Genomic DNA, 23993 nt, shown 5'->3' with positions numbered 1-23993 from the left:
TGGGTGTTCAGAAGCACATTCCCTCTGACAGTGGGGAGAGAACATAGCCTTATCTTCCATGAATTTTGTTGAATCCTCTTTGAAAGCCACCCAAGTTGGTGGCCATCTTTGCCTCTAGTGGGAGCAAATTGCATAGTTTGTGTGCTGTATGAGGAAGCACTTTCTTTTGCCTGTCTTAAATCCACCATCTTCACTGGAAGGCCATGTGAGAGGGAGAAAAACTTCCTTTCCACTTTCTTCATGCCGTGCATTATTTTATTGACCTCTGTCTGGTCTCCTCTTAACTTTTCTCCAAACAATAAGCCTCAAATCTTGTAACCTTTCTCCACTCCCTTGACAATTTTGGTTGCCCGTTTCTGAACCTTTTTCTAGCTCAACGATATCCTATTTGATGTGAGGCGACCAGAACTAGGCACACTATTCCAAGTGCAGTTGCTCCATGGATTTGTAGAACGACGACGTGATAATCAGCAGTTTTGTTTTTAAGTTTCTTTCCGAAGGATTGCTAGCCTGGAACTGGCCTTTTCAAAGCTGTTGCTTTGAAGAGGCCATTCCTTGGGTTCTCTTTGCACACCCAGCCTTCTGAAGCAGTCCTGGTGTAAGTGTGCAATGTACCTGGGGTGAATGCTAGGGCCCACCACTGACAATCACAACTCCCACAGCTCAGCTGGGCTACAGGGAGGATTAGGGCAGGAAGTTGGGTGCCACAATGGTGTGTAGAGTGGAGTCAAGCCCCTATAGGGCACACTTAAATCACCAGCACCACACTGGCCCCTCTCCTGAAATGGGGGGGGGGGGCATAATTAAAATGGGAAATGGAGTTGGATAAAATGGCTATGCTGTGGTGATTCAGGGGTTGAATCTGAAATCAAGCTTAGATGTAAGCTTGTTGGTGTCTCTGGTATCTTCTCTCACATCGTGGATGTTGGCTTTTGTGGTGGATGCATGCTCTATATTATTTAATTAATACTATTGCCACAAGTTTGTCATGCAGTAGAGCAAAGAACTTTGATAACTAAGATGGCAGCCCCAGTGAGCTTAGATGCCACTCTGTGCTGCTCATCACCTTTGGGAGACCATAAGTGTTATGTATTAAATATTTAATAATTATTTAATATTTTATTTGATATTAATATTAATATTAATCTATTTAATAATAAGGGACTTAGATGGCAGCCCAGTGGCAACACTGAGCAAAATTACAGTCTCACGGGCCTGTATTGCTGGCGCCATTAGACCTTGTCATAAGCACATCTGGGGCACAGCAGTATAATTAAAATGGCGGCACCTGTGAGTACAGGCCCTGCACATATAGATGCAGAGGTCTGCTTGATGCCAAGCAAGCAGCCTGCCCACCAACTACAGACTTTACACACTAGCTTTCCTGTCTAGTGTGGATGTGTATACACACAGAGATTAGATGGGGTGGGTGTGTATACATACACACACAAACACACACACATTTGAGCTGTAAAACAGAATAGGACATTCCCAGGTGGTTTCACAATCAATTCCCCTTCCTTGGGAACTCTGGGAATTGTAGGCCTGTGAGGAGAATAAGGGTCTCCTCACAACTCTCAGCACCCTTAACGAATTACAGTTCCCAAGATTATTTGGGGAAAGCCATGGCTTTTTAAAAAGTGGTATCACACGTTCAGGTATGAATGTGGTAAAATGTTGGGACTGTAGAATCTAGGCCTGGACTTCAGCTCACCCACAAAGCTCACTAGAGCTGCTGCATTGAGAATGTGGGGTTTGTTGTTAAGTTTTCCTGGTAATAACGCTGGCTCATCTGCCTTGATTTCTGAAGCTTTCTTTTACACTGCAGTGCCTGTTACATTACAGAGCTGTGGCCATTTAGAATTTTAAATTGTGGGAAAGAACTGTATGCCCCAATGGTGGTCACCATGAAATTACAATGCAACACTCAAACACAAAACTTTCCGAGCTAATAGGATTGCAAACACATTTGCTTTCTGGAAACAGCACTCAAATTCATGCTAAATTTCCACTAAGCCCCACCAGGTTTCCAGAAGTGCCTTTTATGTCCTGTGAGAGATCCCACAACACAGAGAAACGATCAGGTAAGGAAACGTGAGGATAACAGGATAAGGTGCTGTCTGAATGCAGCTCAGAGCAGGCGCACAATCTGACTCTCAGCCTTTGAGGATTTAAATGTGGCCGGGATGTGGAGAGTGGGCCTGCAGCATTTTAATTTTCAGCCTCCTAAAACCCCTCAGTTGTTACTGAGCTTTCCAAAAAAGAAAAATGGCTCCATCTAAAGGCCAAAGGTTGTTTTTCAGTCACCAGGACAACTGGGGCAACACACTGTCACCCTAGTGACAGCTTGGGGAGAGACACTGCTTTCACACACAGACAAAACAATCCCTTACATAAAAGGAACTAAGGTCTCCACCCAAAAGAACCTGATTCCTAATGCCATACTGTATTTCTATGTGTGGTTAATGTAAACCTGCGAGGCAAAATCAAGTGCAGGGTGGGAAAGTTCCTTTCCACTGAGTTCCAGATCCACTGCCTTGTTCTGAGGTAGGCAACAGCTCTCGGCTAGCTGATACCTTTGCTGCCGTGAACCATTTTAGATTAATTTTGTTTCACCTGTGGGGTTTCACAAAAACCCTTTAGACCTGTGATGTATTTAGTCGGGCGTATTTTAGGGGGGAGGAAGGTGAGGGGGGAAAGCAAAGGTGAGAAGGGAGAATTGGAGGTTTGGAGAGAGAGAGAAATAACAGTGTACATAATGTCACGCCACAGCCTGCCTGTTTGTTAAAAGCAGCTTTACCTCAAAGCTACACAACTCCCTCATTCGCAAGTCATCGCCCTTGCGCACAATGCAAACTGTGGAGTCAGTTTCACACGGCAGGCTGTGAACAGCTCCAGTGATTTCCATCATGCCATTGCTAACTGCAAAATAATAGTAATAGTAATAATAATACATATTAGGGACATAGCTGTCAACCTTCCCCCCTTTTTTTTTGCAGAAAATTCCCTTATTCCAGCGCCGTTTCCCGCTGCTTCCCACTTCTATCCCGGATTGTTAGATATCCCGTAGACTGTCCCTGGGACAGGTGAGGCTGCTGGTCCCTTATTTTTGAGGCTGCTGATCCCTTATTTTCCCTTATTTTCAAATCTGAAAGTTGACAGCTATGATTAGGGAGGGGTTTTGTCATCTGGGCAGCCCAAGTCCTCCATACACACTGCCCAAGCTGGCGTCCAGGGAAGTAATTTCAGTGCTGCTAATGCAGCAAAAACAACATGGGATGCAGCAGTTATGAGTTACCAGTCTCTGCAGCCACAGCAGGCGCTGTGATTCTCCAGTGGTTTGACTTCCCCCTTGGAAGTGTACTCCATTGTCTCTCAAGACAGACAGATGCCAACAACAGATTAGAACACACCTCTCCATCACTTTGAAGTGATAAATTGCCAAATATAGCAAATTTTTACTGCTTGCCTAAATCCTGGTTCTGTGTTTTAATGGTAACCAAGGAAGGGAATTATTATTATTGCTGATACGGGTCAGCAGCTAGTTCTGTTTTCTGTAGGGCCCTTTATAACATGTGGGTATCTACTGCATGATATGCTCTCCCTAAGAGACAAGCCTCATGATCACAGCCATCCTTGAGTGCCAGCCATAGGTCCAAGGCAGTGCTCCACCCCCCCAAAAAGAGGGCCAGGTTTGATCCCAAGGCTGCCAGCTGCTGACACCTGCTTTATAACCTTTTAAAACTCAAAGGAAAAGCTGTGCTCAGATGAAATGAGCAGCGACCGTGAAGAAAATGAAATGTGGTCCGAGCTGCTGGCTACACCAGCAACCAAGTTAATGCAAGCGCAAGAAAGGGCAGAAAGGTTTGCCGAAGAAAAAGAGGTAATCTTATCCTTTTGTTTCCTTTCATGCCTGAATACTATTGGAAATTAATGGGTGTATATAGGATTAATGGTGGCGGGTTGGGTGACCTGAAGCTAGCCACAATCTCTCAGTCTAACCGTCCTCACCGTCTTGTTGGGGGGGATAAAAGAAAGAGAGGGGAGAATCCTGTATGCTGACCTGAGCTGCTTAGAAGGAAGGGTAGGATAAACCTGCAATATATGGACACGAAAGCAGGCTTCAGGTGCTCCAGAGATTTAACTCTGTGTGTGCTTGATGCTATAACATTATATCTGTATCTAGTGCTTTTTTTTCTATGAAAAAATGTTTAGGGGTACTCTAATTTACCTGCTCATATTGAAATACTGCCCCTTAATGAGGCCAAACTTAGATTCACAAAATGTTTAGGGGTATGTGTTCCCTGCGTCCCGTCCCCCCAGAAAAAGCACTGCCTGTATCTATATATATATTTTAGCTTACTTTGCCAAAACTTTATTCGGCGTTACAAATATAGGCCATCATAAAACATCCATATATATAAAAATAAAATATATACAAATAAACAGCCATGTAAAATATGCAATAACCCTGCCAAGGGTTATCTGGCATCTGTAAAGAAGGGAAACACAAAGTCAGAGAAGCTGCCTTTTCTAGGTCAGTATTTTTGTCCATCTAGCCCAGTGTTTCCTGCTCCAGGGGTTCCCTCTCCGCCAGATGCTGCTGGACTACAACTCCCATCATCTCCCTTTACTATTGGCCATGCTGGCAGGGGCTGATGGAAGTTGTATTCCAGCAGCGTTTGGGGGAGGCAGGTGGCGGTCATGCGTTCCCCAGCCCTAGGCTACTCCAAGCAGCAGTGGCTTTCTAGGGCAGAGAGGACTGAATGTGGCCCTTAGGCCCCTATATGTGGCCTCCAGGACTCTTCCCAGACACACCCCTTCTCCTCAGGCCATGCCCCTCACCAGCTCTCCTTTGTATGCATGGCTACAGAATGTCCTTGAACGCTGATAAACCTCCTTGATTGCCTGGATGGAGGGTAGAGAAGGAAGTGTGAGTGTGCATAACTATTACAGTACAAACGTAATAGTTATTTATTTCATTAAATTTATATACCAGGGGAAAAACTGATTGCTTTATATTTTTGGTAAAAGATAAAGCAATCAAATTATAACTATTTTTTTCATTTACAATTTTTATTTTAAAGCATACAGAAAGTTAAAACCGCAGTAGAACAGACTACAGCAAGTTAAAACTCATACAAGCTTTCTAAATGACTGGGTGGGATTGTCTAAATAAGAACGTCTTCAGCAGGCGCTGAGAAGAAGGTGCCAGCCTGATATCAATAGGCAGGGAGTTCCAAAGTGTTGGTGCTGCTGTACTAAACAATCACGTACTTATAGATGCAGTGTGGGCATGATGTAAGTACAGTGGTACCTCGCAAGACGAATGCCTCGCAAGACAAAAAACTCGCTAGACGAAAGGGTTTTTTGTTTTTTGAGCTGCTTCGCAAGACGATTTTCCCTATGGGCTTGCTTCAGAAGACGGAAACGTCTTGCAAGTTTGTTTCCTTTTTCTTAACACCGTTAATACAGTTGCGACTTGACTTCGAGGAGCAACTCATAGAACGCGGTGTGGTAGCCTTTTTTGAGGTTTTTAAAGACTTTGGTGATTTTTGAAGCTTTTCCAAAACTTTCCAGACACCGTGCTTTGCAAAACGAAAAAAATCGCAAGACGACAAAACTCGCGGAACGAATTAATTTCGTCTTGCGAGGCACCACTGTAAAGGTAAAGGGACCCCTGACCATTAGGTCCAGTCGTGACCACCTCTGGGGTTGCGGTACTCACCTCGCTTTATTGGCCGAGGGAGCCGGCGTACAGCTTCCAGGTCATGTGGCCAGCATGACTAAGCCACTTCTGGTGAACCAGAGCAGCACACGGAAACGCCGTTTACCTTCCCGCTGGAGTGGTACCTATTTATCTACTTGCACTTTGACGTGCTTTCGAACTGCTAGGTTGGCAGGAGCAGGGACCGAGCAATGGGAGCTCACCCCGTCGCGGGGATTCGAACCGCCGACCTTCTGATCGGCAAGTCCTAGACTCTGTGGTTTAACCCGCGTCGTGTGGACATGATGTAGCACTTGTAAAATACTAATATTCTTTGCTCTGCCCACTTTTGCCTCTGGCCTAGAAGAAAAAGTGGACCTCAAGTTGAAAAAGGCTTCATCCTCCCTGCTTTATGGTCTCTGGCACAGTTATTTTACCTCACCAGCTACCTGATTATTATTATTATTATTTAACTGGAGATGCACACTCACACTTCCTTCTCAGAAGACTCTTCTGCTCTTACTGTGCCACAAGAGGTCTGTTAGTCTCTTGACATGTTAAACTGGAGATGCCAGGGAACGGCCCTGAGATGCGGAAGCAAGAAGCAGGCAGATTGGAAAATTTCTTCTTTTTTTACAGCAAATCTTGTGTGTGTGTTTTCTCCAGGCACATAAAGCCTGCAGGGAACTGGTCCAATGTACAGCTCTGGCGAGAATTGTCTATGGAAATGGGCACTGGAAGTTGGCAGAGGCACTTGCTAATCTTGCTCATGGTTACCTTACCCTTCAAGGTAAAAAAGCTAGTGTGTAATAATGATAAGATACACATGTCAGTTTGGGTAAGGAAAACACTAAGGATATGCAAGATTTTCTGGCACAACCACTTAAGGGTGTGGTGAATGGAATACTAAACACAGGGAAATTGCCAGAATCTTGGAAAGAGGCATACATTACACGGATTCCGAAACAGGATACAAACTTATTTTTTGGATACAATGGAGGACTGAAAAATTAGGAGGATTTATAGTATGCAGTTGAAAAGGTTAACTAAAGAACCCATGGCGGGGAGAAGGGAAGTCTAGAGATTTGGGAGTATCTTGTGTAATTTTTATTATTTGTGATTTTGAGTGTGAATGAATTTGTAAAATCAAATGAAAATACTTTTCCAAAAAACAAAAAAAGGAAAACACTAAGGATATGATTCCAACTTCTGGTCACTATAATTATTTCACCACAAACTACAGAAGGATAGCTGTGTTGATCTGCTGCTGCAAAAGCAACAAGGAGTCTTTAACATGTCGAGAGACTAACAGACCTCTTGTGGCACAGTAAGAGCAGAAGAGTCTTCTGGATCAGGCCCACGGGACATCTAGTCTAGTGGCCAGGCAAATACCTATGGGAATTACCTGAGTGCAAAAGCACTCTCCCCTCCTGTGGTTTCCAGCAACTGGCATTTATTATTATTATTCTGCTCCTTCTGACAGTGGAGATGGAACACAGCCATTGAGACTAGTAGCTTTGGATAGCCCTATCCTCAATGAATTTGCTTAAATCCTCTTTTGAAGCCATTCAGATTGGCAGCAGCGCCTCCTATAGTTCAACTATGCTCTGTGTGAAGAAGTTCTTTCTTTTGACGGTCACGAACCTTTTAACATTCATCTTCAATGGATGCCCATAAGTTTCAGGGTCATGAGCAACGGAGAACAACTTTTCTCCATCCATAATAAATCAGGCAGTCTTTAAGGTGCCATAAGACGCTTTGCCACTTTCACAACAAAGTGCAAATTTGCAGCTAGAGGATCCAACCCTTCTGTCCGTCACCCTTCTCATCTACCACTTTGCTTTATCCATCCATTCATTCATTTCATAAAATGTGTATACCGCTGAATTGTAATAGTAACCTCAAAGCAGTTTACCAAAAAAGAGGTTTTGAAGGAGCTGATACGTGTATTCATAGGACAATGAGATGATCTGCCTCCAAGGCGAGATGGGGTCACAGTTTTAGTCATCATGGAGCACTCATTTTGCAGCTGCTGTTCTTTTCTTCAATTTTTATGACTGATAGTTGATATCATTGATTATTTCTTGGTGGAGACTGAGTTGGAAATGTGCATTTATTCATCATTCTCAATTTAGGGCTTACATTGGCATATTTTCCTTTCTTCCCATATATAAATTTTCAGTTGCAGCTGCATGCACAAAAGCTTTTAGCAACCAGTTTCTTTTCTCAAGTCCATTAATTGTTTGTGGTGGGGATGGGGCAGCTGTGGCCATTCAGACATCCACAAACCTGAATCTAGATTCTCTGTCCCTGCTTTATGAGAACATTTTTGCTTGAAGTGTTTGTATGTAGTGCAGATTAGTGAACACGCCATTCTATGTGGTTAAAGGCAATCTTATTATTTCCCCCAGGTCTTCCCATTCAGGCTATGCAACATGCAAATTCAGCCAAATGCACCATATTTACAGGTGGAGGCGCCCCTCCAGCATCTTCAGATGAAAAAGGAGAGTTTCTGAGCACGCTTGTGACAATCTACTATACTTTGGGTGCATCATATTTGATGCAGAAAAAATATCCTTGCAATGCAACGATCAGAACAGGGGGATTCGGAGGCAAAATACTGAAGCAACTCTGTTCAGCTATGAAGCTCACTCAGAAGTGCATAGAAAAGTCAGCCTCTCGGTCTACCTTGCAAGGTTGCTGTGAGACTAAAACACTGCTATGAGCACCTTATAAGAAGGGAGAGATACAAATGAGGCATATTAAGTTTAGCAAATAAATAGGAATCTCTTTTTAAAAATCCCCTCCGAGCTTTGTGTTCATACACTGTCACCACAGTCCAACATGGGTGCAGGCTTTCATACACTGATTCCTTGGTGGGTTCAAGAGCCAGACATCTAAGAGGGTACAGCATATGTAGAGGCTGAGACTGGATCAGTGCAACTGGCAAGTGAGGCTATATGGTGGGAGACCTGGTGTTGATTTAGGAACTAAGTAGCTATGTGGCCAAGGGACGCGGGTGGCGCTGTGGGTTAAACCACAGAATCCCCGCGACGGGGTGAGCTCCCATTGCTCGGTCCCTGCTCCTGCCAACATAGCAGTTCAAAAGCACATCAAAGTGAAAGTAGATAAATAGGTACCGCTCCGGCGGGAAGGTAAACGGCGTTTCCGTGTGCTGCTCTGGTTCGCCAGAAGCGGCTTAGTCATGCTGGCCACATGACCCTGAAGCTGTACACCGGCTCCCTTGGCCAGTAAAGCGAGATGAGCGCTGCAACCCCAGAGTCGGCCACAACTGGACCTAATGGTCAGGGGTCCCTTTACCTTTTTTAGCTATGTGGCCAGCAAGCAGGGAATGAATGTGGCAGACATTCTTCTGACCAAGCACCATTGAAACCAACCAGAACTGTGCAAGAGCACATTGTTGCTCCTGTGCAGCTGCCATGTATTTGAATGGGGCTTGTTCCTCATGTCAGTTATTAGGAATGGGTGACACTTGGTTTTTCTACTTCAGGCACCACAATCTCTGGTGCCAGCTCTCTGGACATCTAAAGAGAACATTCTCACAAGAAGCACGTCACCCAGAGTTCATTGCCAGTATCCATGAAGTCAACCCAACTGGCATTTGTGATGAACATGGCCCTGCAATGTTTAGAGCTAGCTTGGTCTCTGGATTTCTTGATAGGGCTGCCATTAGAGATCAGCAACTGCCTTGTCCCATGGTTCATCACTACACAAGCAGAATAATGCCCAACTCCAGGTAAGGTAACTGATGATGCTTCAGAGAGCCTGACACACCTGTCATGTTTGGCCCACATGCCTAGGATCTGATAAGAATCTGCCCTGCAGAGCCAAAAAGGTTCTCTGCTCCTGTTCCAGGCAATATTGCAGCTTTTTGTTTGTGTTGATTTTAATGGGTTAAAAATAATAAATCTTGAGTAGCCTCACTGCTTTTCCTTGACTTTTCTACTGGCAAAGAATCCTACTGCAAACTGCAGAAAGCTGAAAGGATTATGGAAGAACTGAGAGGGATGGAATGGAGAGGGACCCAGACTCCTGAACTTAAAGTATCTGAGAGAGACCTTCTTGCAGCACTGGGCAGGTAAACAAAAGACCAATGGCCTGATAAGGGTACAGCTATTTACTGAACGACTTAAATCACATATTTAGGCTGCAATCCTATACTTAGTTACAGGGTAGCAAGTTCTCTTGAACTCAGAGGGCATGTTTTTGGCATAGCACTGCTAATGAATGTGCATGTGTCATAACTGTCAACTTACAGATTTGAAAATAAGGGACCAGCAGCCTTGAAAATAAGGGACCAGCAGCCAAAATAAGGGACCAGCAGCCTCACCTGTTCCAGGCACTCCAGTCTTCCTGTCCTCCTGCAGTCTGGTCAAACTCATGCTGGTAGCTTCGAGAACACTGTCCAGCCAACTTTGTAACCAGAGGTTCAACTGAATAGAATCTGAATCACATGCACCACAAGGCCTATGCAGCCTCAACTTAAGATGGCTCTCCGGCCTGGCTTTGCACTGCAAAGTTTGCAGCAGCACATGCAACAAAATGGCGTCCAGCATTCAAAACACTCCTCAGCTTGCATTAACTAGCCACACACAAGGCATGCAAGCTCCACCCCCCAGTCTTTCTTAGACTTCTTACTGGGTGAGCAACACAGCCAAGCAACACAGTTGAAGCCTCCCTCCTCCCTGGCTGGCAGGGAGGGAGGGAGAGGAGCTGCTTCCTTTGAAATTTAAGGGACAACATTTAAGGGACATCCATCGATAAGGGACAGCAGCAGGACATGGCGCTGGAATAAGGGACTGTCCCTTCAAATAAGGGACACTTGACAGCTATGGCATGTGTGCTGGGACTCCTCTTCACTCCCTAGATGGGGAAGTTCCTGCCATCTAAAGGGCTTTGCAGTCTTATATGCGGCTTCTTGCAGTCAAGAATCCAGGTCTTGTGTCCAGGCCAAAATCCAGACTTTGCCCCCACATGTCTACCCATGAAGGCACCAACCTGATCTTTTAGCAGCAAGTGTTTGGGGAGAGCAGTGGCACCTCTTTTAGATGGTAACATGCATGCATGTGCAAGTTGTATACTGCCGTCTGGTGGTCAGCACTATTATTGCTGCTACCTACTTGGTGCTTTTCAGTGATAGAATTTGCCACTAGAAAACTTGTTTTCCGAGAGTAGAAAGTTGTATTCTGAGAGCAGAATTTGATTCATACTCTCAAGTACAAAGAAAGTCAGATATTGTTACGGTTGTTTTTAAATTGTGTTTTTGTTGTTTTTGTACCTCTTACTGATATTCCTTTTTAAAATTGCTTTTTTATGAAAAGCGGTATACAAGAACACTAAACAAACAAATATTTTATATTTTCACTTTTTAAAAAATATGGACTTTTAGATCTAATTACTGTGTTCTGCCTTCTAGGGCAAGTCTGCAGCAAAACAAGTTAGAGTTGGCAGCCAGGCATTTTGAGAAGGCAATTGATGCTGTAATTTCAGCCGAAGGAGAGATGTCTCCAGAACTGATAAACCTCTATCAGAAGATAGCCCAAACTGAGCAAGCAAAGGGAAACCATGAAAAATCCATGGGGTATTTGTTACAGGCAAGGAACCTCATAACAGTCCAGCATGTAAACTGAGTCTGTGGTTTTGACTTTATAGAGCTACCAGGTGACATGTGTATTAAACCTCAATCTTATACCCACTTCACTGGGAGTAAGCAAAGGCTTACCTTTATTTTTATTTTTTTACTTAAAGTGATTTATGTACTGCTTAAGCCTCAAAACCTCTCAGTGGTTAACATAAAATATAAGTTTCAGATAGGTAGCCGTGTTGGTCTGTCATAGTCAAAATAAAAAAATTTCTTCCAGTAGCACCTTAAAGACCAACTAAGTTAGTTCTTGGTATGAGCTTTCGTGTGCATGCACACTTCTTCAGATACACTGAAACAGAAGTTGCCAGATCCTTCTATATAGTGAGAAGGTGGGGAGAGGTATTACTCAGAAGGGTGGTGGGAATGGGAGATTGGCAGGTAGCTGAGATGAGCCTGTTGACGACTCTTAATGACTGTAATAGGTCTTACAGGAAAAGGCAAGGGGTGAGAAGGTGAGAAATGGCTTAGTTATGTATAATGAGATAAGAATCCAATGTCTCTGTTCAGACCAGGTCTCTCCATGGTTTTAAGTTTGGTAATGAGTTGCAATTCAGCAGCTTCTCTTTCCAGTCTATTTCCAGTCAGAAATAGACTGGAAAGAGAAGCTGCTGAATTGCAACTCATTACCAAACTTAAAACCATGGAGAGACCTGGTCTGAACAGAGACATTGGATTCTTATCTCATTATGTTTATCACCCACAGTAAACAGCAACTTTGTGCTTGCATGTCTGAACATTAAATGAACGAATATTGAATGACTGCCTGAACGAATATTGTACACAGAAATGCTACAGTGATGCTTTCATTTTTGCGCATGTGCTGGTCCTTACATTTCCAAGCACTAGAAAAGGTTTGCTTTGGGGGAGAGGGATAAGCTGCTGACAACACTGGATTTGAAGACATGGCTACCAGAGCCATACTCTCTTTATTTTTATTTATTTATTATTCCTGACAGTAAGAGCTGTTCGACAGTGGAATTTGCTGCCAAGGAGTGTGGTGGAGTCTCCTTCTTTGGAGGTCTTTAAGCAGAGGCTTGACAACCATATGTCAGGAGTGCTCTGATGGTGTTTCCTGCTTGGCAGGGAGTTGGACACGATGGCCCTTGTGGTCTCTTCCAACTCTATGATTCTATGATTATATTTATATCCCACCTGTCCTCTAAGGCATACATGATTCTTCCTCACTCCATGTTATCCTCTCAAAAATCTTTCTCAGAAGGACAGATTGAAAGACAGTGACAACCCCAAGTGAACTTCATGGCTTGGGTTGCCATACTCCCAAAAGTGAAATTCCGGACAAAGTTGTTAAAAACAAACGAACCACCCTACTTGCCATACGTACAGGATTTCCTGGATATTTTGCAGATTCAGAGAAAATCTGCCTGGACACTATTTTCAAGCCTCTTTCCTGGCTGTGTCTGGGAAAATCGGAAGGTATGGCAGCCCTATTCATGGCTTAGTGGAGATTTGAATCCTGGTCTTCCAGATTCTAGCCAAACATTTGTTGGTTTGCAGTAAACGGCTTGCCTCTTATGTGGAGCTGCATTCACAGGAGGATTTCGTGCTCTCCATCCCTAGCTATGCTGTTGGGAGAGATACAGAGCATGGGCTAGATCCGAGACCCTCAGTTTAGGATTGTGAGTAGGACTATAGGCTCTTAGAGGATTTGGCTGCCAGGTATTTCAGGGCGCTAATGAAATTGTTCGTCCAGAGCTCCAGAGAGCACAGCTGCTATGATGTGAACACACCATGTCCATCTCTTCCTGGCAGGCCCACTCCATGTCACTAGCTCTGTACAAGAAATCCAGTGCGGAAGTTGCCTCAACAGCATGGTTACTGGGGAAAGCTTATGCTGCAACTGGAGAAGAAAAGCATGCAGGTATGGGATGGATATGTAAGTTCTTTCCTTTGCAATGCATGTTGCATATCACTTTATGCCATTTCAACTTCCACGTTGCCAAGGAATCCTGGGAACTGTAGATCAGTGAGATGCCAAGAATTCTGCTTCAGAACGTGCCTTCTAGCAATTCATAAAACAGGATTTGTAACAAGTAATGACAGGTGGTTATTCCTTTCAGGCCCTTGTTTGTGGGCTTCCCAGAGGTTGTCGTTGTTGAAAGCAGGGTTGATCTTATGTTCTTATCTATGATGCTCCTTTTCCAACCCCACTGCCATCAAGAGCTGCCTTGCACTAGAGACCAATTCATCACCCAGTGCACAGCTGCCTTTTCTAGCAAGAGCACAGATGGTTTGGACTCTGGACAATGATTTTTCAGCCTCAGCTGAGAATGCATTTTTCTTCACTTACTTCACCCGTGTCCTAAACCAGCTCTTCTGCCTTTAGGAACCCTCTTCTTCACTCTACTGAGTGGGACCCTGGACGTTAGACCTTCCTGCCCCCCTCTTTCCCAAATCTCCTATTTGAATTAGTTTAACTAGGGTTGACAAGAATTTAATCCAGCTCCTTCAGTCCACAAAGCATATTCCCTACCACTGAGAGTTGGAACTACTCTTATGCTGATAAGCTGTTTTACGGCTCATGCTGAATTTAGTTTGCTGCTGCTTAGGAGATAAGAAATAACCCAACATATATACCTTCAAGTTCTTTTAATAGCTTGAAACAGCTCCCTGAACTGGTTCTTAAATAGTTAGTCCTTTAGGATGATTGAACCGAGATGGAACAAATCATACACTTATTCATTAAAAAGGTGCATTTCACTTGATGGGAACATGTACTAAGAACCAGAGAGACTCCATTTTGTCTCTAATAGGCATTAGCTCAAATCAAGACAGGCATAACATTAGCCTTCTCTGTAACTTTTCTACCTCAAAATAACACTACAATGAATAGGTGGGAAACTGACAAAAAGCTGCTAACATCCTGACACATCTTGTACAAATTTAGATCTTGCCCTTTGCACCTCTCCCAAACTAAGCTAAAACTGACAAGAAGTCCCGTCATCCCTTAACCTGTTTACTAAGAAGCTGTAACTGCTGGCTTTGCAAGATGAGAGGAGACCAAAAAAAGTAGTAGATTGCCACAGGGATTGCTTACACTAAATGCTGATTGCCAATAGAATCATTGTGTGTATTAACCCATGTAATTAAACTGTATAAAATGTTGGAGCACGCTGTGAAAAGACGTGCAGGATCTGGAACTTGATTCTCCTGTACCTTCTTACTGTAGTCTGAATAAATCCTCTTTCACCTCCCTGGTGTGATTATTGACTCATCACCCCAGCACTGGACTTTTGTCCGTAACATCATCATCATCATAATTTATTATTATTTGTACCGTGCCCATCTGGCTGGGCTTCCCCAGCCACTCTGGGAGGCTTCCAACGAAGATTAAAAATACATTAAAATGTCACACATTAAAACATATTATACTGCTCGTTTTTCTAGAGGCTGCTGAAATGTACTTCCGTGAGAGTCTTGAGGCCTACAAGTCAGCACTGGGGACGAACCATTCTCGAACAATCAGTGCCCTGGAAGACTTCAGTAAATGGCTTGGGCGAGTTGGGAAAAGAAAGGTAACAGCAGTTCCAGTGGGACACAGGTGTAAGCCTTTCAGCTGAAAAAGAGCACATAAGGGTGGGTGTGTTCAGCTGATACCATTTCCAGCTTGCAGGGGAGTGTGGATTGCCTAGACCAGGGATGGGAAACCTGTGTCCCTCCAGATATTGTTCAGCCTGAAACTCCCATCCTCCCTGGTGCTATCAGCTGTTCTAGCGGGGGCTGATGGGAGTTGAAGTCCAGCGATCTCTGGAGTGACACCATTTCTCTCTCTAGGCACAGGCGGAGGAAGGGGGTGTGTGGGGGGGTGCAGCCTGACCTGGGTGTCATCCCTGAGGGGGGTGACACCGCTGCCCCACCACCTGGGATGCTTGCCCTGCCCCTGCAGGTGGCTAGCCCCACCCCCGGGTGCACAGCATGTGCGCCACTCCAGGTGCTGGAGCAGCTAGCTCCACCAGTGTCTCTAGGGTGGCCACTTACGCATTGCTAGAAAAGAGGAAACACACCAACAATAAAAGAGGACATTGATTTACATAAAAATAGCATGTTTATTTATTTCATAAAATTTATACACCACTTGGTTGTAAAAAGCCTCAAAGTGCTTTACAAAAAGATGGTAATTTATAGGTGCAAATTTAGAAATAACTGCTATAAATCAATTAGACAAAACCCCCACTACTTTTCACCATAATGGAAAAGACTGTGAACAGGGGACTTACTTATGCATCTAGGTATCTGCAAACTCAAGGCCCCTCCTGCTCTCCCTTCTTAATGTTTAAACTAGACAGCCTTTCCAATAGAGTCCTGTCCACAGCCACCCTATCCTCATCCCTGCCTGCTACTTTCCTGGTGCCAAGCAGGGACAGCATGGGATTTTTTGATGCCTGAAGTGAATTGAAATTTTGTGCTGCTGCCTTTTTGGCTGATAAACTTATTTTGGATGTCTACGGTGTGGCAAGATACATTCCATAGACATCTCTCTCTTTTCAGTGTGTATGTGTGAGAGAGAGAGAGAGCGTGAGAGAGCGATAGACAGAAACAACCCAGAGGCGGCAAATACTAGCTAAAGTTACCTAGTTGATTCCTATTGCCATGACAGCTTGGTCTCATGTATAAATCTGATTTTAAGTCATTCAGCACTATGACAGTATAAGGTCCTCTTGTCTTTATAGATCAGTCCATCTTATAATAAAACCAAAGCTTGCCTCATAAGAAAATAGAACCAACACTGCAATCCTATACTTGTTTACTCAGTCACATTGAGTTCAATGGTGGTAACTGGGTATAGGACTGCAGCCTGCTGAATTTCTATTGCTGAGATCCAGCAGTAAATCAACAGTGCTGAATTTCCAGATCATTAAGTTGGTTCAGAAATGGGTGTTATTTCATTAAGGGAATGGAAGCAGTTTCTCCTTAACACTGTGTGTGTGTGTGTACACACCCCTAACACAACACGGCACCCCCCAGAGATAATTGATATATTATTGTTATATAGCAATCAAGACATTGCAATGGATTCTTTTTCTTATTCAGCAGGCCTATGACTTACTCAAAGAGTCATTTATATCTCAGTCTGATCCCTGCAGTGATTTTAATGAACAAGCAATTGAAAGATTGTATATTATGGGCTGCATCTGCCTAGCAGAGATGAAGATAAGGGAGGCCTTTCAGCTGCTCAGTAAGGTAATCAATTACCATGTTTTTGTGCAATCACGCTGCAAGTTTAAATGAAGGCAGCTCTTTTTCTATAAAAAGGGTGAAAATTCCCTATAGAAGGTAGATACTATATTTTCAAGGGCTAGGGCCCAAACAATTAAAATGATCTCCTAAGTAAGCCTCCCAGAACTGGGTGCTTTCTAGCTGTTAACTCCTATCACCCATGACCATTGGCCAGTTCTGGCTTAGATTTTTGGAGTCCAATGACATTTGGAAGCCCCAGGTTGGGGAAGGCTGTCCATAAACCCTTACATAGGAACCAACTGATTTCTGAGATTCCATCACTACCCTGATCATCACAGATTCTGGGCTGGGCAATGGAACCCAATGGAACTGATACATTGCCCAGTTACTGAACAGCTGCTAAAGAGCTATGAATATATTCTTTGGTTGCGGGGGGGGGGGGGAATCTGTTGTAAAACAGGTATGGGGAACCTGTGACCCTCCAGATATAGTTGGGCTCCAACTCCCATCAGACCCAGCCAGCATAGCCAATGGTCAAAGATGTTGGGAGGTACAGTTCAGCAACAGCTGGAGCACCATAAGTTCCCCATTCATGTTGTAGAATTCCAGGGCCCAAGCCTGCACCTAGGTTCTAATGTTCAACTCAGCCCATGAGGCACCACCACACCTTGTCCTAAAGAGGAAGCTACAGGAAGACCACCTGAGTTAGTAAGGTAGCCTCTTAACCACACTTAGGTCAGAGCAAGTGCATTTCCCAGATTGTTTTACTTTAACCTACGCTAGGAAACAATGCTGTCCGCTGTACATACTGGGATGAACAGAATAACGGAAAGGAAATAATGGCCTCTTCCGCTTTACATCCATGTAGTGTGAGCAGATCCAGGTTGCTATCTATGGCTCCCGTCACAGGAAATCGAAAAAGATACGAGAGCTCCTGGACATGCTGAAGATGTAAGTTTCATCAGGAGTTAGGATGAACTATGGGGGGGTGCAGGAAAAATCACAAACAACAGAATGTCTAGGCTTCAAATCTGGGTTTCAGAGTGTGACTGCCAGGAGATCTCTGCCCACCTTTGCCTCTTCAAAGTTGAGAAGATGGCTGGCCACTCATCAGAGAGCGGAACCACACTTGCCACAGAAGGTGGATTTGTCCAAGCCTCTGTTTAAATATGCTCCAAGAGCAACCTTTATATTATAAACATATTTAAATCCTATTATTAAAAACAACTTGCAACCATAACAATAAATATAAAGTAAATAAATGAGAGCTTAACAGCACGTGTTTAGTAGCACAATTGTCCTATGAAGAAATATTTTATTTTCTTCAGATTAGCCTGGACAGCTCAGAATTTGCAAGACAGCAATTGTGTTTTGCCAAATGAAAGGTTTTTCCCCTCAATTGTGTCTTGCCAAATGAAAGGTTTTTTTCCCTCAACTAAAAATGATTTTTACATTAGGTATGAAAAACTGTTGGGAGAAGGAAAAACTTCTCTTGCTTTTCTGCAGGGTTCCTGCTGTACATGAAGGGACCAACATGAAGCAGAAGAGAGAGACACTGCTATGCTGCTCAATCCCTGATCTCTAGACAAACGGCAAGACCTAGTCACTGGAAACAAGGAAATATATCCCTAATGCACCGTGAGAAAAGCAAGGCTGCAACAATCAGGTTATTAGCTAATTATGTCACAGCCTGTAGCTCAATTGTGAATATTAATTGTACATGGAAAGATGCTTTGCCCTGGTGCTGCTCTTAGACGGAATGGGCATTCAGAGAGCCCTAGCACAAGAAAATGATCCTCCAAGCAGAGCCCTATATCTGCATTTTTTGATGTTCCTTCTTCCTGTCCACAACAGTGAAGGAGTACAGGGGGGATATATGAAGGACAGTTTTGCAGATTTCTGGGGACACTGTTTCCCCGACATCAAGTAAGGTTGTGACTAGGCACCCAATGAATTAATGCGTAACATGTGAATAGGAGGGAAATCAAGGCCCAAATGTATTGTCATGTACTAGATCCAGAAATATTGCCTATTGACAGAAATATTGTCAAGCATGCCTCCTTGTTTCTCGGTCACATCCAATGTAAGCCCCAGCCAGCATGGTCAATGGTCAGGGATAATGGGAGCTGTAATCTAGCAAAATCTGAAAGGCCAGAGGTTGGGGGAAGCAGCTGTGCACCTCCCAGAAATTGCCAGCTTCTGATCCCCTGCCCAACTTCCACAGAGCACATAAAATATACTCAGGGTAACGATTAGGAAAAGTTGCATACCTCTGTGATAAGTACTGTTTCCAATGAAAGACATCAGAATGGTCGTTCTATATTTCTTGCCAAAAAAGCTTCGCCATACACAATGACTCTTTCCAAACATATCAAGAGGCCAAATTACCCATCGCAATAGATCTTGCCTCTAAAACAGAAGTAAGTAAATCTCACAACTGGTTGTCCAAGCTTTCATTCATTGTTTTACAGCTGAGCATCCAATATGGCTTTTAATAAAGGGGGAACAAAATAACAGTTTGTACTTCACAGCTAAATCTCTGCTTCAGTTACGTCCTCATCAGGGCAACAGTAAAACTCTACGAAGCAGATCTGTCCATCTTCGTTCCTGATCATGTATTGCAGTGAGAGAAAGCCTCTGTTATCTGTTCGAATAGACACCTTGCAGGATAAAACCAGTGCTTTAGTTGATGGCTTGAGTAATGCAATCTTATATCTGTAAAGAAGTAGGAGGAAGACAAAATGAAGTATTAAGGCAAAAGAGTTGCTAATAGGTTGCTGCCAGTTATCAGACACAAACTTATTGACTAAGATGAACTTACAGAAACAGCAATGTTTAAAATTTAATGTTAAATCAACAAAGGCAACACCTTTTGAGTACGTTCTCTAAAATACTTGAGCAAATAAAAAAACCCTCTATCAAAATAATGGTGATAAGGCAAACTGTCCCAGAGGAAACATGGTCTGTGTAGATCTATTGATAATCCTATCCAGGTCTGTTAAAGATGCATTTTTATGGGTGGATAAAGAACCGGAAATTCACCTGCTAAAAGCAGCATTGTGCGGTTACTTGTTATAATTGGGGAGCAGGGTAGAATTCACTCACTTCCTGGATAATGGGATAATAAGGTTTTGGGAATTGGCCCACGTGTTTACAGGCGACTGATATTATAATAGTGAGCAAGGCAAAGGAACTAGAGAACTTATTTATTGAAAATAATGAGCAATTTGGAAACAATTTCACTCAAATGCAATATTTATGCATTTCCTTTTTTTGTGTGCATGTGTATTAGTATATATATTTTTAGTTTATCTGTATATCCAAGATCAATGCTATTATAATCCATAAAAGTGTATTTGCCTCTCACACTACACCATCAACAGATTTGCTGACCTACTTCCCTGAGTTGGGGTTAAATCCCTAATGACAGAGTACAATCAGCATGGTCAGAGGGCACTGTCAATTATCTATATTGACGAGATGTTTTCTCATGAGTGATCTGTCTTCAAGCAACAGTACAGTGGTACCTTGGTTTAAGAACAGTCCTGTTTACAAACAATTCGGTTTACAAACTCCGTAAAACTGGAAGCAGTGTCCCAGTTTGCGAACTTTACCTCGGTTTAAGAACGGAATCTGAACGGAAAAGCACCAGCGGCGGGAGGCCTCATTAGGGAAAGCATGCCTCGGTTTAAGAACGGGCTTCTGGAACGGATTAAGTTCGTAAACCGAGGTACCACTGTATAACCTTTCTGGCAGAGTACATGCAGCTTAGTTAATGCAAATAACCAACCATCATGTGATTGGTATTTGAACTTGAGTGGTAAGAACAGGACCAGTCACACCAAATGGTTATTGTATGGGCTACTCCAGCTCACCTGTTTGTCTGGCTTTGGTTACAGTGAAAGGCTTCAATTAAGTCTGAATCTTTAGGGTAGTCTAGATGTGTGCTTCCAGCATTCCCAAAAGTGGAGAGTCTGAAAGAGAAAATGGGAAAAATGCATTAGCTACCCTCAAACTCGCAGTTAAGTTTGTGATAGATGTCAGGCATGAATACAGGTCTCCCAAATCAAAGTCAAATTCAAATCCCAAGACCATCCCTAGATCTCACATAAGACATGTGTCTTGTACCATGAAACTGTCAATGAATTTGGCCAGTACTGTCCAGTACTGTTGCTTTTCAAATTCCCAGGAATAAATCTTCCTCCCCCCCTGCTACTCTGAGATCCTTTTCAGATGCCAGGCAATGTGAATGCATATGTGCTTAACCACTGAGCTATGGCTCTGCCCTAAAGAGGGATATATTTATGCCAGAAACTTGTAGTGCATTCGAAATCACAGTCACAATACATGTAGTCACTGACTATCAAACTAGGATAGTTATTCCTAGTACCTCAAATTAGACTTTTCTAGAGATACGGTAATCTGCAATACTTCGCTGGACATATCTAGTTCGGAAAATGCCTCTCGAAGCCCCTCTGACTGCAGGATGATCTTATTCACAACATTTGTGCTGCAGAAATCAAAATCGAGGATCTCTTCTGGTTCCTGGGTGTTGATTTTGCATACAGTCACCACACCACCGTCCTCCAGGAAAAGCGTCAAAGGGTAACCATAACCCCGATAGCACATCCGGAGGGCTGTCTGAGTGCCTGCGATGAGGAAAGAAAGGTGTCTTTATTGCAGTTATTCAATTTATTACCTGTCCATCTTGTCTACATAACCCATGAAAACACACACACACAGAGGAAATACCTGACAAAGAACTTGTCCCAAATATGGTCAAGCAGTCTAGAAGGACAGCTAGATTGATTCTGAACATCACAGATTCTTCTTGTACCGTAAATTCTTGGAAAACCCCTGCCTGTAAATTAGAAAGACAGGAAACTGAAGACAAAAAGATGAAACTGTTGCACTGTTACAAATACAACCCCTACAACTGAATTGAACTAAGCCTTGACAAACTGGCAACATGACTCGTCCTTTTAATTCAATTCAGTGTGGCAAGGCAAAAATTAAAGAGAATAGAGCTTTATATTATAAGAGTAGTAAGAAGCAAGCAGGAGATGCTAACTTGTAGAAGACATACATTGCCGGATTGGGACAATGGCATGCTTTCAAACATTCTCTCACACAGAGAGAAATGTCTCTGAGAAATAACAGCAAGATTCTTTTAGTCTTTCATAATACTTCTTTCTCCTTTTGAAGTGTCATAAGTTATCTAACATGTTTACTTATTTCTTCCAGCTAAATTAAAACCTATTAGTACAATAAAAGGAAAGAAACTGTTGCCATCTAACCTGAATAAAAGCATTGGCTTGCAGAGACTTGGCATTTTCCACTGTGACCTTGAGTCCATTTGCAGTTGCGAAGCAGGTAGCGTGATCTTTAAAATGAACAGCTTTCAGGATGGTGGAGAGGTTTCTGACATTGTCAAGACTTGCAACCAGAACATTCTGCTCTTCACCTTGGGTTTCCCCTTGGGTTGAAAGGGGCATGGCTGGGATCTGTCACCCACCCAATGCCTCCTCCTCCAAGGGCAGAAACAAATCCCAAAGGAGACCTGCAGAACGCCAAATAACATTTTGAGTAAATTGAAAATGCTTCTAATGAATGCAACTTAAATATCATTAATTAACAACTGCATTAATATACTTGAGTAGGTTATCTGTGCTGCACCAGAGAACACAACTGAATAATCCCGACATTTGTGCTTGACAAGATCCAATTTTAGCTAAAAGTAACATATTTAAATCCAGCCCTATTATGCCTCTGGGTGCAGTACAAGCAGAGGAACTAAACCACATCTTATCATGCTACTCTGCCTGACATTATTCTCTCTCTATCTTACTAAAGTTGTCTGTCTACCTGTGATAAGATATTCAGCTGCTACTTTTTGAATAAACATTCACAAAATCTTTATTGGTAATATATAGATAAACTGAGGGTCTTTACAATTTCATAACATGCAGATAAAAGCATAGGTTGAGGAACCAGAGATAGGAGCTGAGGGAAGTCGGGGGGGGGAGGGAATGAGAGGGGGGCATATATTCACGGGGGGAGGGGTGGGGGAAATGGGGGGAGGGAACAATGTAGATGATGTATTTTTGTTAAAATTATGGTGTTGAAATTCCTAATAAAAATATTATTTTTAAAAAAGATGTTCAGCTGTTACAAAACCATTCATGCCCTTTAGACATCCTCAGGGTCTTCCCATCCTCCCACCCAGCAAGCACAAAGATCCCCTTCCTTACCTCCCCGCAACGTCACACGCACTTAAGAGCAACACAGCAGGCAGAAACCCAACCGGTGCAATTTCTCCACGCGACAGGCAGAAACCCAACCGGTGCAGACTGCACTTGCACGTCCAGCACAGCAACAACCGCGCCGCTAAACATACCTAACAAGGCGTAAACCTCCCTGTCCCGCCTCAAGAGACCGGCCAATCGGCTATAGCTACGTAAGATCCGACTGCTTTACGACACGTCGTGACCACAGTTTCCGTTCTCAACTCGACCAATCACTGGCAAGCGAAGTGTTAGTTAGATGCGACGATCGGTGTGAACGCCCACTAAAAAAAAATCGGAACTCGCTACCAGCCATGAGCACAAGTCGGAGGATCACTCCGCACATTGATATCTCTATGGAGAGAAGCTTCCATCCTTTGCAGCGTTGCAGTATAGAGATTGGAAACTGTAGAGTAGCACGCTTCATTATAGGGATATGACACTTCCTGACTCATTTAATCTTTTGTAAACAAAAGATTGTAACAGCAAAAGGAAGGAGTTTGTCTGGTTTCGTACCTATTGGTATCAAGCAGCTGCCTTCACGGTACAGTGGTACCTCGGGTTAAGAACTTAATTCGTTCCGTTCTTAACCTGAAACTGTTCTTAACATGAGGTACCACTTTAGCTAATGGGGCCTCCTGCTGCGATTCTGTTCTCCTCCTGAAGCAAAGTTCTTAACCCGGGGTACTATTTCTGGGTTAGCGGAGTCTGTAACCTGAAGCGTCTGTAACCCGAGGTACCACTGTACTGGCTGGTTAGAGCGTGGTGCTGATAACCGCAAAGCTGCGAGTTTAATCCTGCGTTGCAGGAGGTTGGACTTTGAGGACCCTCGGGATCCCTTCCAGTTTTACAGTTCTTTGATTCTATTATTCCTGTTCAGACAAGCCTGGCTTAGAAAACAGGTTATTTTAACCTCTTTTAGTTATTTTAACGTCTGTGCGTTTTTAAAGTAGGGCTGAGAATTCCCCCTCGGTTTTTACTGCTCTATCTTTTTTATAAGCCGCTTTGAGGTGTGTGTGTGTGTTTTTTAACAGTCAAACGGTGTATAAATTCCACGAAACGAAATAAATAAAAAATATCTCTCAATCCGGAAGTATGTCCTACTTCCGCTTTTCGGAAAATCCTAGAGAGGCTAAGAGTG

The 23993-nt window shown here is 43.3% G+C and overlaps 2 protein-coding genes across 7 annotated transcripts; one reads left to right on the top strand and one right to left on the bottom strand.

Moving 5' to 3' along the window:
• The first annotated feature begins 915 nt into the window (after positions 1–915).
• TTC23L (tetratricopeptide repeat domain 23 like) lies at positions 916–19939 on the top strand. 4 transcript variants are annotated; one of them, XM_083466139.1, is made up of 12 exons: positions 2096–2547; positions 3000–3086; positions 3752–3883; positions 6347–6497; positions 8119–8278; positions 9675–9806; positions 11145–11322; positions 13143–13251; positions 14778–14905; positions 16422–16571; positions 17437–17519; positions 18075–19939. In XM_083466139.1, exons 3-12 carry the CDS (start codon positions 3773–3775, stop codon positions 18151–18153), a joined length of 1281 nt encoding a protein of 426 aa, XP_083322265.1. In that variant the 5' UTR covers positions 2096–2547; positions 3000–3086; positions 3752–3772; the 3' UTR covers positions 18154–19939. The 4 variants fall into 4 exon arrangements, with proteins under 4 accessions (XP_083322268.1, XP_083322265.1, XP_083322266.1 ...); XM_083466141.1 differs by having other exon boundaries at positions 2098–2547; positions 6374–6497; XM_083466142.1 differs by lacking the exons at positions 2096–2547; positions 3000–3086 and adding an exon at positions 916–2084 and having other exon boundaries at positions 6374–6497.
• RAD1 (RAD1 checkpoint DNA exonuclease) lies at positions 15417–23131 on the bottom strand. Of its 3 annotated transcripts, none has more exons than XM_083466258.1 (6): positions 22982–23131; positions 21866–22128; positions 21321–21429; positions 20959–21217; positions 20444–20542; positions 15417–19283 (listed from the first exon to the last, which is right to left on the bottom strand). In XM_083466258.1, exons 2-6 carry the CDS (start codon positions 22061–22063, stop codon positions 19100–19102), a joined length of 849 nt encoding a protein of 282 aa, XP_083322384.1. In that variant the 5' UTR covers positions 22064–22128; positions 22982–23131; the 3' UTR covers positions 15417–19099. The 3 variants fall into 3 exon arrangements, with proteins under 3 accessions (XP_083322384.1, XP_083322382.1, XP_083322383.1); XM_083466256.1 differs by having other exon boundaries at positions 22820–23124; XM_083466257.1 differs by having other exon boundaries at positions 22842–23091.
• Positions 23132–23993: the final 862 nt, after the last annotated feature.

The sequence above is a fragment of the Podarcis liolepis genome (genome assembly GCF_965112155.1).
Source record: "Podarcis liolepis genome assembly, chromosome: 11".
Classification (NCBI taxonomy): Eukaryota; Metazoa; Chordata; class Lepidosauria; order Squamata; family Lacertidae; genus Podarcis; species Podarcis liolepis.
This window is presented reverse-complemented; position numbering and strand designations above follow the sequence as displayed.